Genomic DNA, 18454 nt, shown 5'->3' with positions numbered 1-18454 from the left:
TCACACAAGTTTTAAGATTAGATTCGGACAACCAATTAAACAAGGTGATATTGATGTTAGCAAAGTATTAATATAGTTAATTATAATAAAAAGTATTAATTTAAATATTTTCTCTTTTTAAAACACCTAAACGCAAACTGAGTGAAACTGTTTTGATGAGGCGCGTCAGGAGCTTGAGTGTTACATAGCAGGTTCTTAGCTTGCTAACTGTTAATCAAACGGCTAACAATACTACTATAATCACGATAATGCAACAAAATATATAGTTTATAAAACTGCAAGCATTAATTCAAGCATTGCAATTCATATAATCAGTCTTCATCTTTTAAGATAGTTATCAACCAAATCATGAGTTTTGGTTCTCGGAAGTGAGTCAGTTAGCATGCTAACACTCAGTCTTTGCAGCTGCACCAAATGCTAAGCAGCTCTGAATATTAATTGAAACTACAGAATGCGGCGCAAACGACCACAAACTGATTTAGAAAGATGAGAAGTATCAATTCAAGATTTTGTTCAAAGTAAAACGTCGCAGGTATATATTGTTTTCAGGCTTTAAAGGGCTGTGCATTCACCAGGATGGCCGAGTGGTTAAGGCGTTGGACTTAAGATCCAATGGACATATGTCCGCGTGGGTTCGAACCCCACTCCTGGTAATGACTTTTCACTTTTATATCCTCTATATGAGGATCGACGATAGACGTGCACCACTGCAGTAATCACGCCAAATGCAAAGATCAAACGATGCTCAGAGAAAAAAAAAACATTTGCTCGTTGAATGCAATACTTTCAGTATGTGACAGTGCTGATCTGCTCTGGATAGATGAAGGAAGATGAAGCGCATGCTGCTCACCAGCACGAATGGAGTCCTTAAAACAGGACACACACACACACACACACACACACACACACACACACACACACACACACACACCTGCTAGATGACAAAACAAATAAGAAAAACTTAAAAATGATTCGATATGGTGTTAAATAGATGGTCTTATACTGCCCCCTATAGCTAGGCCTAAATGAAAGCTAACTTCTGTTAAATAATTCAAGATGTTAAATAAAACAACATGTTTGACCTTCTTTGGTCTGTAATAGTTTATATATTGCTTCTGAAATATAGCCTATCCTATTACATATATTATATAATATATATTTATATATATATTAGCAACATTTAGAACGGCTCAGATCCTACAGGTGGAGCCTGCTCACTCAAAATAAGATCTGGAGAATTTGAAGACCAGTGCAACATCCCAAATTAAACAAGTTTTGAACCAGTTTTGCAGTGTGGCAGTGTGCATTATCCATTACAGGACCCAAGGCTTGACACTGCCTCCACCGGCCTGCCTTCTTCCCACAGTGCATCTTTCTCTCGTCTCTCATACACAGTGGTTATTCACCTGGCCATCCACCTGATGTTAAAGAGAATGTGATTCATCTGACCAGGCCAGATCTCCAGCTCCATGCAATGTCCAGTTCTGATGCTCACTTTGGCCATTGAAGATGCTTTTGGTGATGGACAATCTGACGGTCTGTTAGTGAAAACTGCAATGCATCTATCATGGCCAGCATTATGTTTTTCATCAATTTGAGCTACAGTAGCTTTTTTGTGTGTGTGATCGGACCAGACAGAATAACATATGCTCCTCATGAAGTGCATCAATAACAAGAGCTGGGCGCTCCTGAACTTGTCACTGGTTCAGTGGTTCTTCCTTGCATCATTATTGGTGGATCCTAACCAGTACATACCTGAAACACCCTGCAAGACCTGTCAGTTTGGAGATGCTCTGACCCAGCCATCTAACCATCTCTGTCTGCCCCTTGTCAAAGTAACTCAGAACTTTTCACCCATTTTCCCTTTCAGTTGAAGAACTAACTGTTCACTTGCTGCCTAATGAAGCCGGCCGCTTGACAGGTGCATATAACGATATGACCACTAAACTAAAACCAGCCTAAGCTGGACTCCCTGAACAACTTAAGAGAGTCCTGACCAGATAAAGTGGTCAAAACCCCTCTGAAACCATCCTGCAAACCAGTCACCACTAACTTTGACTTTATATTAGCTGGTTAATCACTGAATATACTGTTTAGACATATAAAACACCCTGAACCATTATTTTAAATGTTAAACTTTCTTAAAACATAGAGGTGGACCGTAGTGAAGTTGAGCTTTACTCATGTACACTTAAAAAGTATCTTTCTTTTTGAAAACGTTCACTTCACTATACATACCTAATCCAAATGTTGGACTTTTGTACTGCAATGCACTGCATTTCATAAATAAAGTTTAGATTTTTAAGAACATTAAAAATGTTGTAGGCTTTAACTCAAGTACAAGATTTCTAATGTAAGTATTAAATGATATGTAGCAGCCCAATGTAAAAATGCGCCAACAGAATCAAGCTTTGGAGTGTTGTGAAGAGAAGCTTTAGTCTGATAAAGTACAGACACGTGTAAACTAGCCAACTTTTAAAATACTCCACTACTGTCCGCATCTGCATACTCAATCCCCAAGTCTACAAAACAGAAAGTTTAGTAAAGTATATTCCAGAAGGGGACGCGCTCGTCTTTCAAACCAACGCGGGCGTCAGCGGCGCGCGCCGTGGCGTCACGCGTCCATCATTCCCGCGGTGAGTGTGGGCGGAGCTGGGAAGCGCTGTAACTCTTCTTTTGTTATTCATGAGCAAAGGAAACTTTGTGGCAGAGCTGAAACACTACAGGAGCGCCGAAACAATCGAGTTGGATAACTTCGATATTTCCTGAATGGAGCTGTGAATCTCCCGTGAAAGCACTGGGCAGAGATCTGGAATATTAGACGTGTTGTGAAGTGTGGAGAGTGAACAACATGCCCTAAGAAGAGTCAACCAGTCAGCATTTCGAGAGTCTGAGAGGTGAGCGAGAGCTGTGCTTTCAAAGCACTCTTGCACGAATGTTTACAACACTTTGCTAGGTTTGTTGAATTATGAGCGCCTGAACCCGACTGACCAGATCAACTAAACAAGTTCAACTAAATAAATAAGCAAACAAACAGATGAATGAAGGCGTTGCTTCTGTGTTTGGTTTCTCCGATGGTCAGTCTGACTTATAATAGTCTACTAGAAGTTAGTTAGAAGTTTGATGCATGTTTTATAAGAAACTCAAACAAACTGATCTTGAATTGCAATAGCTAGTTAAAGCAGTGGTTGGAGTTAGTAAAAGGTAGGTAGGGTGGTTGGGTTTAGTAAGGGTCACGTCTAGAGCTGGTTAGTTAAAGTCATGTTTAGTTAGAGTTTGGCTTGGTTAGGTTTAGTAAAGGTTTGGGCCATTGTTAAGTTTTTTTTGGGATTAGAGTCATTTATCCCAATTAATGACTATTAGGGTCAGTGTTATGTTTTTTGAGGTTAGTTTGAGTTGTTGTTAGGTTCTGCAGACATTTTCACGAATGTGGCCATGTTTTCAACTCTAAAAATTCTTTTTTTTTTCTGTTTCATCCAGAACAGACACTCCATTCTTTCTATTCGACTGTTTAATCTAGTTTTTATGAGCATGCACGAACAGAAAACTGAATGCAAGAATGCATGCACAAGCCTATTATTGCAAGATGGAAGCTGAGAAAATGGAAGCACAAAGTTTTGTATGCAGGACTCTAAAATTAGACATATACGTCATTCACTCTTGCTGCATGCCAACACATTTGCTTATAAAGCTGAGGCCTTTAATGGACAAGACATGCTGTAAATCATTATCAGAGGGGACCGTTTCTATCCTCTCCAGCGACTCTCAACATTCCTGCTCATTACTAATCGATGAGCTCATCATCACCCAGCCGTGGTGTCTGTCAGCTGCTGGAGTGCTGCTATGAGAGCTCTGGTGTTGGTGGACCTTAGTGATCAGTGTGTGTGTTTGAGGGCAGGAATGTGGGGGGAGCTACAGAATGAATGCATGGTCACCTGTTTTGCTGGGTGACAGCTCCTGTTACAACTTGTCTTCCACACACACACACACACACACACACACACACACACAAAGGACCTGGTTTTTCTCATGCAGTAATTGGTCACACCCGTGTTCTGATGGTGTTCTTTAGAATGACTGCTAAATGTGGTGATAATATCTTATACTCCCTGATCCAGGTCAATCTTGACTTCACAAACTCTTTGCAGCTTTTCAGCACCCGTACTTTATCTCTGAATGCGATGAGCCATCTGATGCTCTAGAGCAATGATTTGAATATTTGAATGATCATTTAATACTGTAACTTGTGAAATAATGATGAGTTATGAAATGTACTTTGATTAATTTGGTCCATGGGAAGCACCCTATGCAAGGAAACCTCTGTTATTTGCAGCATCACAAATAGGTTTTCAATTGCATTGTTAATCTGAAAAGTTTTGGAGGTAAAACCAAAATTAAAAATGAATAAATTTATGTTGTGTTCACACCATGTTGGATGTACACAAGTTAGATCTCACCTGCTTGACTGTTGTGGTGTCATTTTAAAACAGAATCAAATCAAAACTTAGAATTATAATAAAATTCTAATCTGAATTAGTAATGAAATGAGTAAGAACTAGAAATGATGAGATTAGGATATCGATCAGTAAAAGAGTTGTTTCAAATCACAATCAGTGTTAGAATGAGAAATAGAATTGTTGGGAATCATAATCACCATCGGAGTTCTAATCCTAGTCTGATTCTAATTGTGATGTCATTTAGAATCTGAATTAGAATGATGATAAGAATGGGTGAGAAACAGAATTTGAATAGGTATGAAAATGACAATTCAATTTATAATGGCGAGAATCAGAAATAGAATGAGAAATTATAATCTGAATTTAAATGGTCAGAATTAGAATCAAAATGATAATAACAAAAATAAAATAGTGAGGATCAGAATTTGTATCAATATAAAATTTACATTCGAAATCAAGAAGTAAAGACGCTCCTGTAATTAGAAGTATATCTCCAGCACGTGCGTTCGGATCAGGGTTGCCAGGTTTTCACAACAAATCCTGCCCAGTTGCTTCTTAAAACTGGTCCAAAACTAGAACAATCGCGTTTCCGGGAGGTTCCCCGATAAAAAATTGCCGGCTTGCCTTGGTTCAAGTGGAGTGGCAGTTACTACACAGAGCCGTAGTCTACCGACAGCTAACATAAAATCGCTTTCAAAATCGACAAAGAATCGCCTGCAATTTTAACATCGATTTTGTGTAGATTGTCAGTGAATTACGGCTCGGTGTAGTAAATGCCAACAGGTGTTGCCAAGTCTGTGGTTGTTTTACATGTCCACAGGTCAAAGCGACCCCAATACAAATAACGTGATATTTAGCCCCTAAAATGCGAATTTTACCAAGGCTACCATGCTAAAAAAAGTATATTTAAACCCCGGGAAGCAATTTTTTATCGTGGAACCTTCTGGAAGCGCGATTGTTCTAGTTTTGTTCTAGTTTTGGACTAGTTTTGAAAAGCAACTGGGCAGGATTTGTTGTAAAAACCCGGCATCCCTGATCTGAACGCACGTGCTGGAGATATACTTCTAATTACAGGAGCGTCTTTACTGATGAGAGGTGCACGATTTTTTGCACAGCCCTAATTATAATCAGAATTTAAGTTGGCATCAGTTAGAATCAAAATTAGTGGCAGAAAGCAATACATTAAAGTACATCAGAAATGGAATTAGAATTGGTGAGAATCAGAATTTGAATCAGTTTAATAATAACAATTCAAATTAGAATTTATGTTGGCTTCAGAATTAAAGTCAGAATGTTTTAATCAGAATTGTAATGATATCAGAAACAGAAGTAGATTCTGAATTTAAGTCGGTGTTAGTATTGCACTTCAATCCAGAATGGAATGTTTTTGAATTAAAGAATGAAACTGAGAACTCTGAGTAGTTTATATTTAAACAAGAGAACTGTTTTTCATTGACAAGATCTTGCCATTGCTTGTTTTATTGATCTTGGGACTGGATTTGTAATGCAGAAGAATTCCACATCACCACGTTCACATATCCCTGCAGTTCCCCTGTGAGCAGCCTGCGGGTCGATTGCGCCACAGATTCTCCCATTGTCTTCACACCTCTTCCTATTTTCTAAATGATCTAGAGGAGTTTATACGCCCATGTTGAAACCGAGTCGAGTATGGCCTCTCCCTGCACTGCACTTTCCAGCTCTCCCATAAAGCTTTGCAGTTGCTCAAAAAGTAAGGTCACATGGTTGCCCCCTCTCTTGTGGTCTGTGTAAATGTTTCAGAAAGCAACGTGCACTGTGTAAGACAGTAAGTGGACATTCATGGGATGGCCTACTACATTTCCTGAAATCAAAGGGACCATTATATATAACAAATTGGACTGGAAACCAAATTTGGCTTTTCTGAGTTGACAACTGAATGCTGAATTAAATGTAACATAATGAGGCCATGTGAAAGCAATATATAAGTATGGTATTTCAGAGAGCTCAGGCTGATGAGATGATGTGCTCAATTGCAGGGATTTGCAGTGGACTGTATATGTAAAAGAAAGCCGGATTTCTACTTCAGCGTGTCAGACGTCCCCGTGACTCCTGGGAAGGAAGATGGCTGCCGTGGGCACAGTGTCTGAGGCCTCTGAGGCCGGAGACAACAGCGAGTTCACGGACATCATCAAATGGAGATCAGGTAAGCTTGAGGTGACATGCGTTGCTGTTTTGAGCTGCTTTCTAAATGTTTCAAGGCTTTTTGGAAGTAGTGTGTTCCAAACACTTTTAAGAAGTTTGGCATTTTTGACACTTTAATATGGATTGACGAGAGAGGACCGAGGGTCACTAGGTCAGGGATCAGGGAGTGTTGCATGCTGGAGTTGAACACGTGTCACCTGCATGAGTATCTGGGTGTGTTGAGCAATACTACTCCCTGAGACCGGCCTCTTATTTCAGTATGATTCTGACAGAACTGGTATCATAGCTGAACTATCATTGGCTAGAATCAAAGAAATCTTCAGATAATGTGTGTTCTACAGCTGTAAGGAAAGATAGGGCCTTTACCATTAAGCCGAATGGTTGTTTTCACTAAAATGTGGGACTTCCACATACTGTCGAACTCTCAATTGAGAAAAAAAAAGTAAATATTGCGAGATATAAATTCTAAAGTCCAAATTGTGCCATATAAACTTTCAGTTGAGAGGAAAAAGTCAAAAATGTGCGATAAAATCAAGTTAGAGTTGTGCAATAAACTCTTGAGAAGAAAAAGTCAAAATTGCGCAAAATATAAACTTGAGGAAAAAGTCAAAATTGTGTATTATAAACTTTTGAGAGGAAAAAGTCACTGAGTTCTGACTTTATATCCGGTAATTCTGGTTCTAAAACTAGCTATTTGTGAGAAAAGTCACAAATACTATATATAAACTCTCAACTGAGAAGAAAAAAGTCCGAATTACGAGAATTGTCAGAATTGCGAGATGTAAATTTCAGTTGAGGAAAAAGTCAAAATTGGGCGATTAAATAAAACTCAACTGATAGAAAAGTCACTGACCACTGACTATATCCTGCAATTCTGATTCTACAACTAGTAATTGTGAAGAAAAAAAGTGAATTGTGTGGTATAAGGTCGCAGTTACTTTTCAAATTTGATATTTTATTAAGTTTTATTAAGTTAAACACAGGAATGAAGGGAAGAGCGCAGGACGTCTGTGAGGTGCTCTGTAGGTATTAGTGATTTGGCTTAGCTCTCTCTCTCTCTCTCTCTCTCTCTCTCTCTCTCTCTCTCCCTCTCTCTCTCTGGGAATGCTGGAATTCCACTGAGGCTGTGGATTTACAGCGCTTGTCTTTCCAGACCACAATGCCTTTCTTTCTGTAAGGATTCCGGTCTCCTAGGAACGGGCAAAAGTTATGTTTCCTTGGGTTGGAGCTGCCTGGTGAAATGTTGCAGAGAGAGACATGGTCACGTGTTTTCAGTCACCGGTCGGTCTGTAGCCGCAGGCCCTGTTTTGTTTGTTTTGATTTGGAATATTAACAGAATCATGTGATTATTGTTGTGGATAGACCTTAAGTAACCCCCCACCCAGGTCAGTTGGACCTCTTGTTAATGTTTGGATGTTCTTCAGTGGAGGAATAATGATTAGCTAGAGTTCAATGAACTGTGGGATTGTCACATACTTGATCGTGTGTGTCTGAAGGAAATGGTATTCTTATGGAAAGATGACTGATGTGAAACAGAAGTCAGTGACCTCTCTGGCCGGTCAGTCAGAGCTTTTGTGTCTGTATGATGATGGCACACACGCACACATACACTGATTTACAACAGCAAGGCGGCTGGTTTGATTTCCAGCAACGTGAGTGACCACAGTCATTGACAGTGTGATAAAGGTGTGTCCAGGACACCTATTTAACTTTATGCCAATGAGCAGCACTGACACACAGCACCTGCTAATGGGTGTGAAGATGTTATATTATTGATCCTTCTCTCTAAGATTTCAGCATTGGTAATAAAAAAAAAACAAACAAAAAAATAACATGATGGTCAACTACTAATAACCTCAGACATAACGAACTGCCTGATGATGTTTCCTGCCTCTGTGTGCAGGGATTGGTTTTCAGGTTTTATCTTCTAAATCAGCATTAATCAAGCTGATATGTGAAGAACACAGAAAGCATCTGACTTCATGTATGGAGCTTTTCCTGCATGTTATGAAACAGAGATCTTTGTCCTGGAGTAACTGTAACCCTGAAGAAGAAAGTGCAGTTATTGTTGTTCACTGCAGCATGTGTCATACTTTAGCTATTAGCAGCTCGTGTGTGTATGGTGATATTTAATGTGTGTTCTGTAGTCAGGGTTTTCCTGGGTGAAAGAGCCTGTAATGAGATTTTAGTTTAATTATTAACTGTTTAGTCACTGACCGTTTGCATTTTACACACACACACACACACACACTCTTTATGGGACTTCCTGTGTCAGGGTGCACAGGTTTTACCAGTCCACCTGGAAACCAAATCATATTTACAAGATACCAGATGGGCACAGTCAACTAATACTACTATTATGGTATTATAATACTATAAATATTTAGGGATGCACGATAATATCGGCACAACATTGGTATCGGCCGATAAAAGCTTAAAATGACCATCATCGGTATCGGCCGATATGAATATTTCTGCCGATGAGCCAAACCGATATTCTCCAAGTGAAATAATTGACCTGTTTTTCAGGTGTTAATGTCTGTCTACATTTGTAAAATAATAAATGGTAGAATCAGTACAGAAGAGATACATGGATTTCTCTTCAGTAAAATTAAAGTTTAAATATATCAGGCGAAAAAGGTTTATACATATCGGTATCGGCATCGGCCAAAATTATTTTGAAAATATCGGCATATCGAATATCGGCCAAAATCCAATATTGTGCATCCCTATAAATATTATATAATTAATATAATTTATATTACAGTATAGTACAATTAAGATTGTGGAGTATTATTGGAAACTTAACTCTTTTGTTACATTACAAATGTCTTTTACCTATAAGAAGTTATAGCAACATAAACGACAAGCCAAAACAAATAAATTTAGGCTAAACCGAAACTGAAACCAACGATGGGTCTCTAATGGGTCTCGACACAAAATCAAATGTATGTGCGATGTATTTGAATGCCAAATTATTATTTATTATAAATAAAGACTTTCCTTGCCTTCCAATATCCACGTAAAACAAAATGTTTTGCCTAACATCACGGTGGTATGATGATAACACTTTAGCACAGATTTTTTTTTACATATTTAAACTGAGCAGTGCTTTTTTCCCATACTTTTGACTGACTGTATTTTAATATCATAATGAACAGACTGCATTGTCAAAGTAACAAAGTAGCGCAGCACAAAAATTAACCGAAACTAATTTATTATTCAAGTCAAACTATATTTTTCTCATATAGGCCTATTTATTTGCTATTATGTTTTCCCCTGCTCACAGAAGCGCTGCAGGTACGTGATGTGATATAAAGACCACGTGAATGCTCATGGTCTGTTGTTTTCTGCTTTTGCGCATGTAAAATGAATCCCTGGGAAACAAATGTTCGTATTTTTAATGGGTCACAGAAACTTATCAATTAAATTCTTATTTAAAACAATCATGGCTGTTAACGGTTAATAATCGGTTGAAGAGCGGCAGTTGTCGGTTAGGAAAAATAACCGAAATGAACATCCCTAATGGGTTGCCGTTTTGCTGAAGCATGCTGGGTAATGTAGTTCTGCTGTAGGCACATTCTCTGTGCTCTAATTTGTCTGTCTTGACTAATTTGTCTGCACAGGTTGGCAGCTCTGCCTCAGTGATGGAGCCAAGCACACACACACACACACACACACACAAACACACACACACACTGAAGTTCTCCTCTGTTTAACATGTCTTCTCTACCTCGTCTCTGTTTCTCTCTTTCATCCAAAAGCACTCACATTCTTGCTCTCTCTCACACAGTGTATTGTAAAGGGAGGTGAGACCGCAGCCAAGTGTTATATAACCCATGCTCATGGACCGATCTGTCTGTCAGATACACTGCGTTTTCTCCTAGAAGAGCCAGACTTCTGATTGGATGGTCCATTTCTGTTGCAGTGACATCTAGCACGCAAGACTATTGGTCTGTGCACAAGATAATATGACATTGTATTTATAAAACTGTATATACACAATGGTCATACAGGTGGAGAAGAAAAGACAAATGTTACCTGTAAAATAATTAGGATTTAATGTGAAGAAATAGGTGTAAAGCCATCAGGAAACATTTAGTCTCCAGTGCTACCATTTTCCAGAACTGCAGCCTACCTGCAGTCAACAGAAGTGCAATGTGAGGTTCTCAGAGACTTTGCTTGGGTAAAAAGTCCTAAAACATGACCCTCACTTATTGAAGTGTTGCAAAATACACAAAGAACTGATTTTAATAGACTTTATAAACTGTTAAGTTGAGTTCGGGTCTTGAAGGACCAGAATCACATCCTTTTGTCTTCAAGAATCTGGCAGAAAGATTTGGGAGTTCATCTCCTATCCTGAAAAGTCTGTCTTGCAGAGATGGACTAAATATTATCTCCCAAAACTTACTTTTTCACTTCCAGCCTTCATGGACTATTATATATCGCTTATAAATGAGTAAATACAAAATCAATAGTAGTTAAGATTGATGATCTTTGAATGAACAATGGGAGATCTATAGGCGTCTCTGACCTGCGTGTGCTTTCATATTACTGGTGTGTTCTGTCAGCTGACATCTCTCAAAAAGTGAAAGTGAGGAAGTGAAATCAGTGACCATTGGTCGACTAGTGAAGGAGAGTGTTTTGGTTGTGTATACAGCAGTGTAAAACTGTGTTAAACAGAAAAAGAAGATAACTGCATTTTTTTTGTCTCTTAATTGTGACTTCATATCTCGCACTGTAAGTTCAGAGTTTGAATGTGACTTTATATCTCAGCGTGTCCTCTGACTCCAGGTTTTTCAGAGCATGCTGGGTAAAGGGCGAGACTGAGCCAGTGAAGGGTATCTCTGATCTGAGATGCCCTGCCGAGAGTCCAGTGACCTTATTACCTGAGATTGTGCTTGTGAAATAGACACCATGTGTTTGTGTGTCACCTGAAACCCTGAACCATGGAAAACAGTGTAAGCAAATAAAGGAAACTCACCCAAGGCGATCTCATTACGCACACATCTCTCTCTCCCTCTCTGTGTTCTGCTGCTGTCATTGTCCGGCTTCTGTGTGTGTGTGTGTGAGACCAGGATGTGTTCAGGATATCACTGAATGAGAAACTGTAGTAATAGAAGCAGGAAGCACCAAATAGCTTGTCTATTGTTTTGGGCCTCATTAAACTCCATCTTGACTGGCCTCTCTGTGTGTGTGTGTGTGTGTGTCCAGTTGAGAAACCCAAAGCCCACACCAAACTTCACTGTGTGGAAAATGTCGACTCACTCATATCTCTCAAAATGATTTATTGTTCATCTGACTGTGAGAGGAAAGCAGTCAGTGGTCACTTCATTCAAAACACACACACACACACACACACACACACCAGTGTGGGAATTTAGTATGTATAGATGCCTGAAAGAGTAGAAGTCAGAATTTTTGTTTTCTTTGTGCACATAAAGTATTCTTGTAGCTTTGTAAAGTTACGGCTGAACCAGTGTGGTCACCTGGATTATTTCACCAATGCCCTTGCTATGCTTCTGTGCCTGGGAACATTTCAGTTGCATTGCTGTCTGCAGGTCAGAAAGCTGTCGGATTTCATCAAAAAATATCTCCTGGAACGACATGAGGGCGAGAAATTAATGGCAGAAGTTTCATTTTGGGGTGAACTTACTCTATCCGATATGAATCAGACAGTCAGATAACTCCAGATTTCCATCAAATGGTTAAAATGTAATTACTTTCGTAAACAAAAGTAGGGATTGGAAATGCTAGTTGAAATGTAGGCAAATAATACATTGTAGAAAAGTGCATACGAGAAGCAGAAAACAAATCAGTTTAGTGAGTGAAGTCTGACTTGGTAAACAACACCACCGCTAATAAGAGTTCAACACATGAAGAAGCACGAAAGAAAGACCCGAAGAAATGGAGAGAAGTGAAGAGTGTTCCTGCTTCGCCTTGTGCTGACTGATGTCACCACCAGTGTGTGTGTGTGTGTGTGTGTGTGGATGTCTGAGGAGGGTGTGGTGAGCTGAGAAAGGGAAAGTCTATATTCAGAGCTTTCATTATGGAGTGTGTGTGTGTGTGTGAGAGCTATACATCTGGAGACAGTGACCGTGTGTGAAATAAGATATGTGCTTTGGTGCAACACACACTTAAAACCTGCAATTACTTTATTTTTAGACTTTTTATGAGCATGTGCCTAAAATAAGGTTTTGTCAGATTTATCTCTCTTTTGGGCAAATTTGTCCCTAGAATGTTTAAGGAGATGTGCACACACACACACACAAACACACACACACACATACACACACACCTACTTAATTTGCTCTGAAGGCCAGTGACCTTGGTAGAGAACATTTGAGATTTGATTGAAAGTCTGCTTTGGATAATATGTAAACAGGAGTGTGTGTTTGTGTGTGTGTGAACCTCTCCTGTCTGCCAGCACGTCCACATCATGTGTGTGTGTGAGGTTTGCTTTGGTTCTGTTAATTATTGTCCTCCGTGATCTTGGGGACTGACCTGACCGTCTGCACTGTTGTTGTGTAAGAGATGAAATCTGATCTGTTTGTTCAGAGAGTGTCATCATTATATCCGGTCGGTGTAAATACAACGACTGCTGTAGTGACAGTGTAAGTGTCAACACAATGCTCAGAGTTTCTCATACAACGTGAGAAACCCAAGCTGGTTTGCTGGTCTTAGCTGGTATAAATGCTCTCACAGACTGGCTCTTAACTGGGCTATGAAGAAAAAACACAGCTAAGGCTGGTGTAAGGTGTGTGTGTGTGTGTGTGTGTTTGGGACTGCTCGTTTGAAATGCTCTTCACTATGTTTCTGTCCAGAGTGAATAATGTAGTTTAGAGTTCACCCAGTAATTAACATTTATCATTGACTTAATCTCATTATTCCACACTCATGAGACCTTTACAACACACAAGATAATGTTAACACTTTTGTCCACAGTGAGGTTTGTTCTTGAGTGTAAAGCTGAGTTGAGCATCTGTTTACCATGTTTGATGTGCTCTATGTGTTGCTCAATGTTTATGAATTAATAAAAGCTTAAACTTAATCCATATTCAGTGATTGTGTCTCTTCAGAAGACTTGGAATAAACTGCTCCGTTGAAATGGATTACTTTTACAACGTCTTTTTTTCCCGAAGTTTTGGTTTGAATGATGAAAGAACATTAGAAATATTAATTATGAATTAAAGCCTTGTGGGCTTGGAGTGACAGAATATGAATTTTTGGGTGAACTATCCCTTATATAGATCTGAGCTGGGTACACCAAAAAAGCTGAACGTGTTCTGGGAGTTTAGCTTTAGCTAATGTCCAGCAGTTTTTAAACGGATGCCTTTTTGGCTCCATGCTGACATAAAACTTCATAATGTATTTGGTTTCTGAAATAGTTATAGTTTTGTGTGGTTTTTGGACTGAATGGCTATTGTTTTTACACTGTGAGTTTCTGAGTCAGAGTGAAGAAAGAGGAACGTGGTGAATTTCACATGCACTGATCATGAAACAGGGTGTGGAGCAGTGCATGCTGGGAACATGCTGGGGTGTCACTTTACCCTGATCATGCAGACTACACCCTCTTTATCCATCCAAAATGTGACAAAGTTCAGGCCTTTCATATGATCGTTCACTGCTAAAATCTAATTTGCCACTGTATGAAATGTTTTTAAAGGGACAGTACACTTAAAAATGAACATTTGCTGTTGATTACTCACCCCTCAGGCTTCCCAAAGATGTTGGTGACTGTGGTTCTCGGTAGGGATGGGCATTTTGGGAAATTTCTCATTTCGATCATCGATAGGTTTCAAAAACGATGAATCGATTGATCGGGGGGTGGGGCTTATGCGGGGGCGGGGGCGGGCATGGTTATAATGTAAATAATGAAAAAATCTGAAGATTGTTATGAAAATGAAAAATTAAAATTAAAATTAAAATCTGACATGAAAATATGTCTATGAAAACATGAACACATGATTAGGACAGGTTAGATAATGATTATGATGAAGCAATGTTATTAATAAATGAGCAAGAAATATCTGCATGAGGTGAAGAGTAAACAAATAAATTGAAGCTAATTCTATGACACATCCTATGATAAATCAGATAACTGAGATACAGACTTAATATTACAACTTGTATCGGCACAATAGAACGCTAAGTTATGCGTTAGACAGAGAGAGCGAGAGAGAGAGAGAGAGCGAGAGAGAGCGAGCGAGAGAGAGAGAGAACGAGAGCGAGAGAGAGCGAGCGAGAGAGAACGAGAGCGAGAGAGAGAGCGAGCGAGAGAGAGCGAGAGCGAGCGAGCTCCCTCTGATGCGTTTTAATGACAGCGCGCTGAAAGATGGGTAAGGACAGATTTTACTATAGATTCCTATAAAGTTCTCATTATAAATGTATGGCAGATTTGTGCTATATTTTCATCTACGTTATTAAGTGTAATAGTTGTAATTATCAATAATAAAATAATAACAATAATAATAGAAAAATAAAACATTTAAGAGCAATATCATTATCGGGCATTGCTTATATGAGCATGAAACGAATCGCTGGTATGCAACGATTTCAGCATAACGGTTCATTGTTAATTAATCAGACGTAGACTAGCTCTTGCAACTTTTATCTGAAAAAAATTTGCCGATGCAGATGTGAACTTGACCGAAAGTGTAACTCTGATTGCGCTTTACAAACACGAAAGTACAATAAATTCACACTATCGTTATTTTTTTATGTATTCTAATATTTTGTATTCAATTTGCACATTCTGATCAACCAAAATATTATTTAACAGCATGGAAATCACTGATTATTGCTAAATAATTGAACACGATTTAAAATATAGATAAAAACTATGACAAACAAATAATTTTGATTCCGTCATCTCTACGGATATGTTTAATGTAATTAGGCTACAAATATATCCAGTGCATTTTTATTTTATAAAGACCATTTCATTATTTGATTTAAAAAATTAACACACAAAGATACTTTTTCTTTTTTAGCTACTTTATTCAACGGCATTTATTTTAACAAAAATTGTCTTCCAGTATAACTTTAGCAGCATATTTTGATCCAGCGGTGAAACTGAAAAAATTCACCAGGTTTAACCAAACAACGATTATAAGGTATAAAACAGAGACCAAATAGCTTAAATATTTTAACTATGGCTAAAACTCAAAACTAAAATAATAATTATTTAAAAAAAATGCATATTACATTTACCACGACCGGTGAAACATTCAAATGTCTATTCAAAAAGATAAGTCGGTGTGCGCAGCCTGTTCACATTTAGTGGAATAAATTCGCTCCACTGGAACAGATGTTGAAGGAACAGCCAGGCACCACTGGACAAGTAAACATTCTCGGTCCCTGAAACTAATGGGCAGCACATCTTTCACCACCATTTCAGTGAATAGCTTTGTCATCTTCTCGGTTCTGCCTGCGTTGAATTTAGGTCTTACAGCAAGTGATTCAGTGCTCGTCTGAGTTGCCGCTCTGTTATCGGCAGATATTTTATGTACACATTTTAGATGATAGCGCATTGTATTTGTTGTAGATTTGTGTGACAGCTTGGCGCTGCACAGCTTACCCTGAAATGCATTTTCATAGTTCTTCTCAAAGAGAAGCCAGCCATCACTACGTGACTTTGAGGCCATTATTATCTGTCGTCTTACGTTTTTTGAGGCATCAAGTGACCAATCGGAGATCAGGGCGCCGCCCAACGTGCTGCCATAACCAATAAAAAAATAAAAATAATAATAATAATAATTTCGATCATCGATAACGTGATCGATCATCGCTGTCGCGGTCGAGTACTCGAGTACTCGATCACTGGTGCACATCCCTAGTTCTCGGTGATTCATAAAATGTTAGCCAATGGCAACAGACACTTTGAGAGTCATAAACATATACAGGCATCACAATATTAATAGCAAAGTCTCTCGACGATGTATTAAGGTCTTATGAAATGAAATGATCAATTTGTGCAAAAAAGTGCACACTATGTAAGTATTATAATTCATAGTACTTCATAAAATATTTTAAACAAAGTGTGTTTATTATATACATATTTTAAAATGTGTACACTTACCAGTAGTTAAACTCTAAGTTGTCATTGTGTGGTCAATTCCTGTTGCTTAAAATATAAATACACACATCAGCCCACAATTTTCCAGACACAAGACAGTAAAGGATGTGACTCACATGAGAATGAACCCATCACAGTGTCCTTCTTTCAAAAGTGGAAAGTGAAAACGAAAGGGAAATCGACCTTCTGCAGTCCTTTCTGTTCCTGTTTTCTGTATGTGTGTGTTTGTTCAGTTGTTTGTAACGCGTCCTGACCTTCGCAGCACCTCAGAGGAGAACAGTCAACAAATGAATCCATAGGCCATGTGTTTTCAGACCCCCCGCCGAGTCTGCCCAGCCCAAACCCTAATGAGTCACCCGTGTCCGATAGGAGCACGCAACAGATGGTGCTCTGGGGTAGAGAAATCAGTGGAAAACACATAATCTGTGTTTAGCCTACACCTGGGAAACTTAGAATCATGTTTAGGGGCAATCTCTGTATGTTTTAAATGCATGTCGCACCTGTGATGCTCACCAGTGCTGTCTGTGGGCAGCCCACTAGGTTTTGTGGTGCTCATAATAGACTTTTCTTTTTTTTTTTTTTTTTTAACATAATTACAGGTCAACCAATAGTGCATTTTGTTGATACTAATAACTACAACTTGGAAATATGGCAGCTGTCTAGTCATCAAGTTACTTTTTAAAACCAATAATATAAACAACCACGCTGCTGAACATGTCATAGAAAATTAGCAATGACTTAACCATTATACTATTTTGGGTATTGAGGTTATAGCTAGCTTGATAGTTTTGTGCCTACTTTCTAGTTGGCTGACTCACTAAAATGTTAGGCTGCAAAGGTTTGTTTTATTTAGTTTTATTGTTTTAGGTTAATAGCTTGCTAGTTTTATGCCTATGATGATTTGATCTTGCTAGACAACTTGCTTGGTTTTTTAAAGGAACACTCCACTTTTTTTTTTTTTTTTTTTTTTTTTAAATAGGCTCATTTTCAAACTCCCTTAGAGTTACATAGAGCAGCTGTTACTACACAGAGTCATTGTTAACTGAGAAGATGCACCAAAAAACGCTGAAAATGAAGTGGATTTGCGCATCTTCTCAGTTAACAACGGCTCTGTGTAGTAACAGCTGCTCTATGTGAAATCACGCACCTGATGGAATTAACCGCTGATTAGAAAACCGGCTTTACTGACGAGATGCGCATAACGATCAGCCGATCGTGATCGGAGCACCCCTAGCTATATCCTTAAATTCAATGATCAGTGCCGGCTCTTTTCTTTCTGTTTATTTTCGTGAATTTAAATGTGTGCAGCCTTTGTCAGATGTAGCCTTTCGTTAGAGAGACTCCCATAGATAAGCTTTGTTGAACTGAAAAATACTCAGAAAGAGGAGTCGATTCCCCTTGATTGAATCGATTCCAACCTTTGGAATCGACTCTCGATTCCCGACGCCTCGGAATCGATTCTTTTTGGAACCGATTCCCAGCCCTAGTGCACACAAATTTTCGACCACATCACATTTAACTAGGGCTATGTATCACCAATAATCTAGCGATATGATATGTATCACGATACAGGGGTTGCAGTGTGATATATTGCGATACACTGCAATACTGTAAGCAAGGCGATGTATTGGGATATTTCTTATTTTAGGACTAGTATATATTGTAAGGAAACAATAATTCTATAGAAATCTATCTATAGAAAGCTTTAAATGCCTACTATACGAATAAAAAAAAAAAA

At 38.7% G+C, this 18454-nt stretch overlaps 1 protein-coding gene and 1 non-coding gene across 6 annotated transcripts in view; both read left to right on the top strand.

The window, feature by feature from the left end:
- The first annotated feature begins 570 nt into the window (after positions 1-570).
- On the top strand, positions 571-653 carry trnal-uaa (transfer RNA leucine (anticodon UAA)). The gene has a single exon. It is a non-coding gene; the product is annotated as a tRNA-Leu (tRNA).
- A 2004-nt stretch (positions 654-2657) lies between these two features.
- utrn (utrophin) overlaps positions 2658-18454 on the top strand; it is a 194496-nt gene continuing 178699 nt past the window's right edge. For all 5 annotated transcript variants that reach the window (XM_026199164.1, XM_026199166.1, XM_026199167.1 and 2 more), the window contains exons 1-2: positions 2658-2897; positions 6473-6639. In XM_026199164.1, the coding sequence (XP_026054949.1) occupies positions 6558-6639 (82 nt within the window). In that variant the 5' untranslated portion in view covers positions 2658-2897; positions 6473-6557. The remainder of the gene's footprint in view (positions 2898-6472; positions 6640-18454) is intronic.

Source organism: Carassius auratus, chromosome 23 (genome assembly GCF_003368295.1).
Source record: "Carassius auratus strain Wakin chromosome 23, ASM336829v1, whole genome shotgun sequence".
NCBI classification, from domain to species: Eukaryota; Metazoa; Chordata; class Actinopteri; order Cypriniformes; family Cyprinidae; genus Carassius; species Carassius auratus.
The sequence above is the reverse complement of the archived record's forward strand: the minus strand, read 5'-3'. Positions and strand labels throughout refer to the sequence as shown.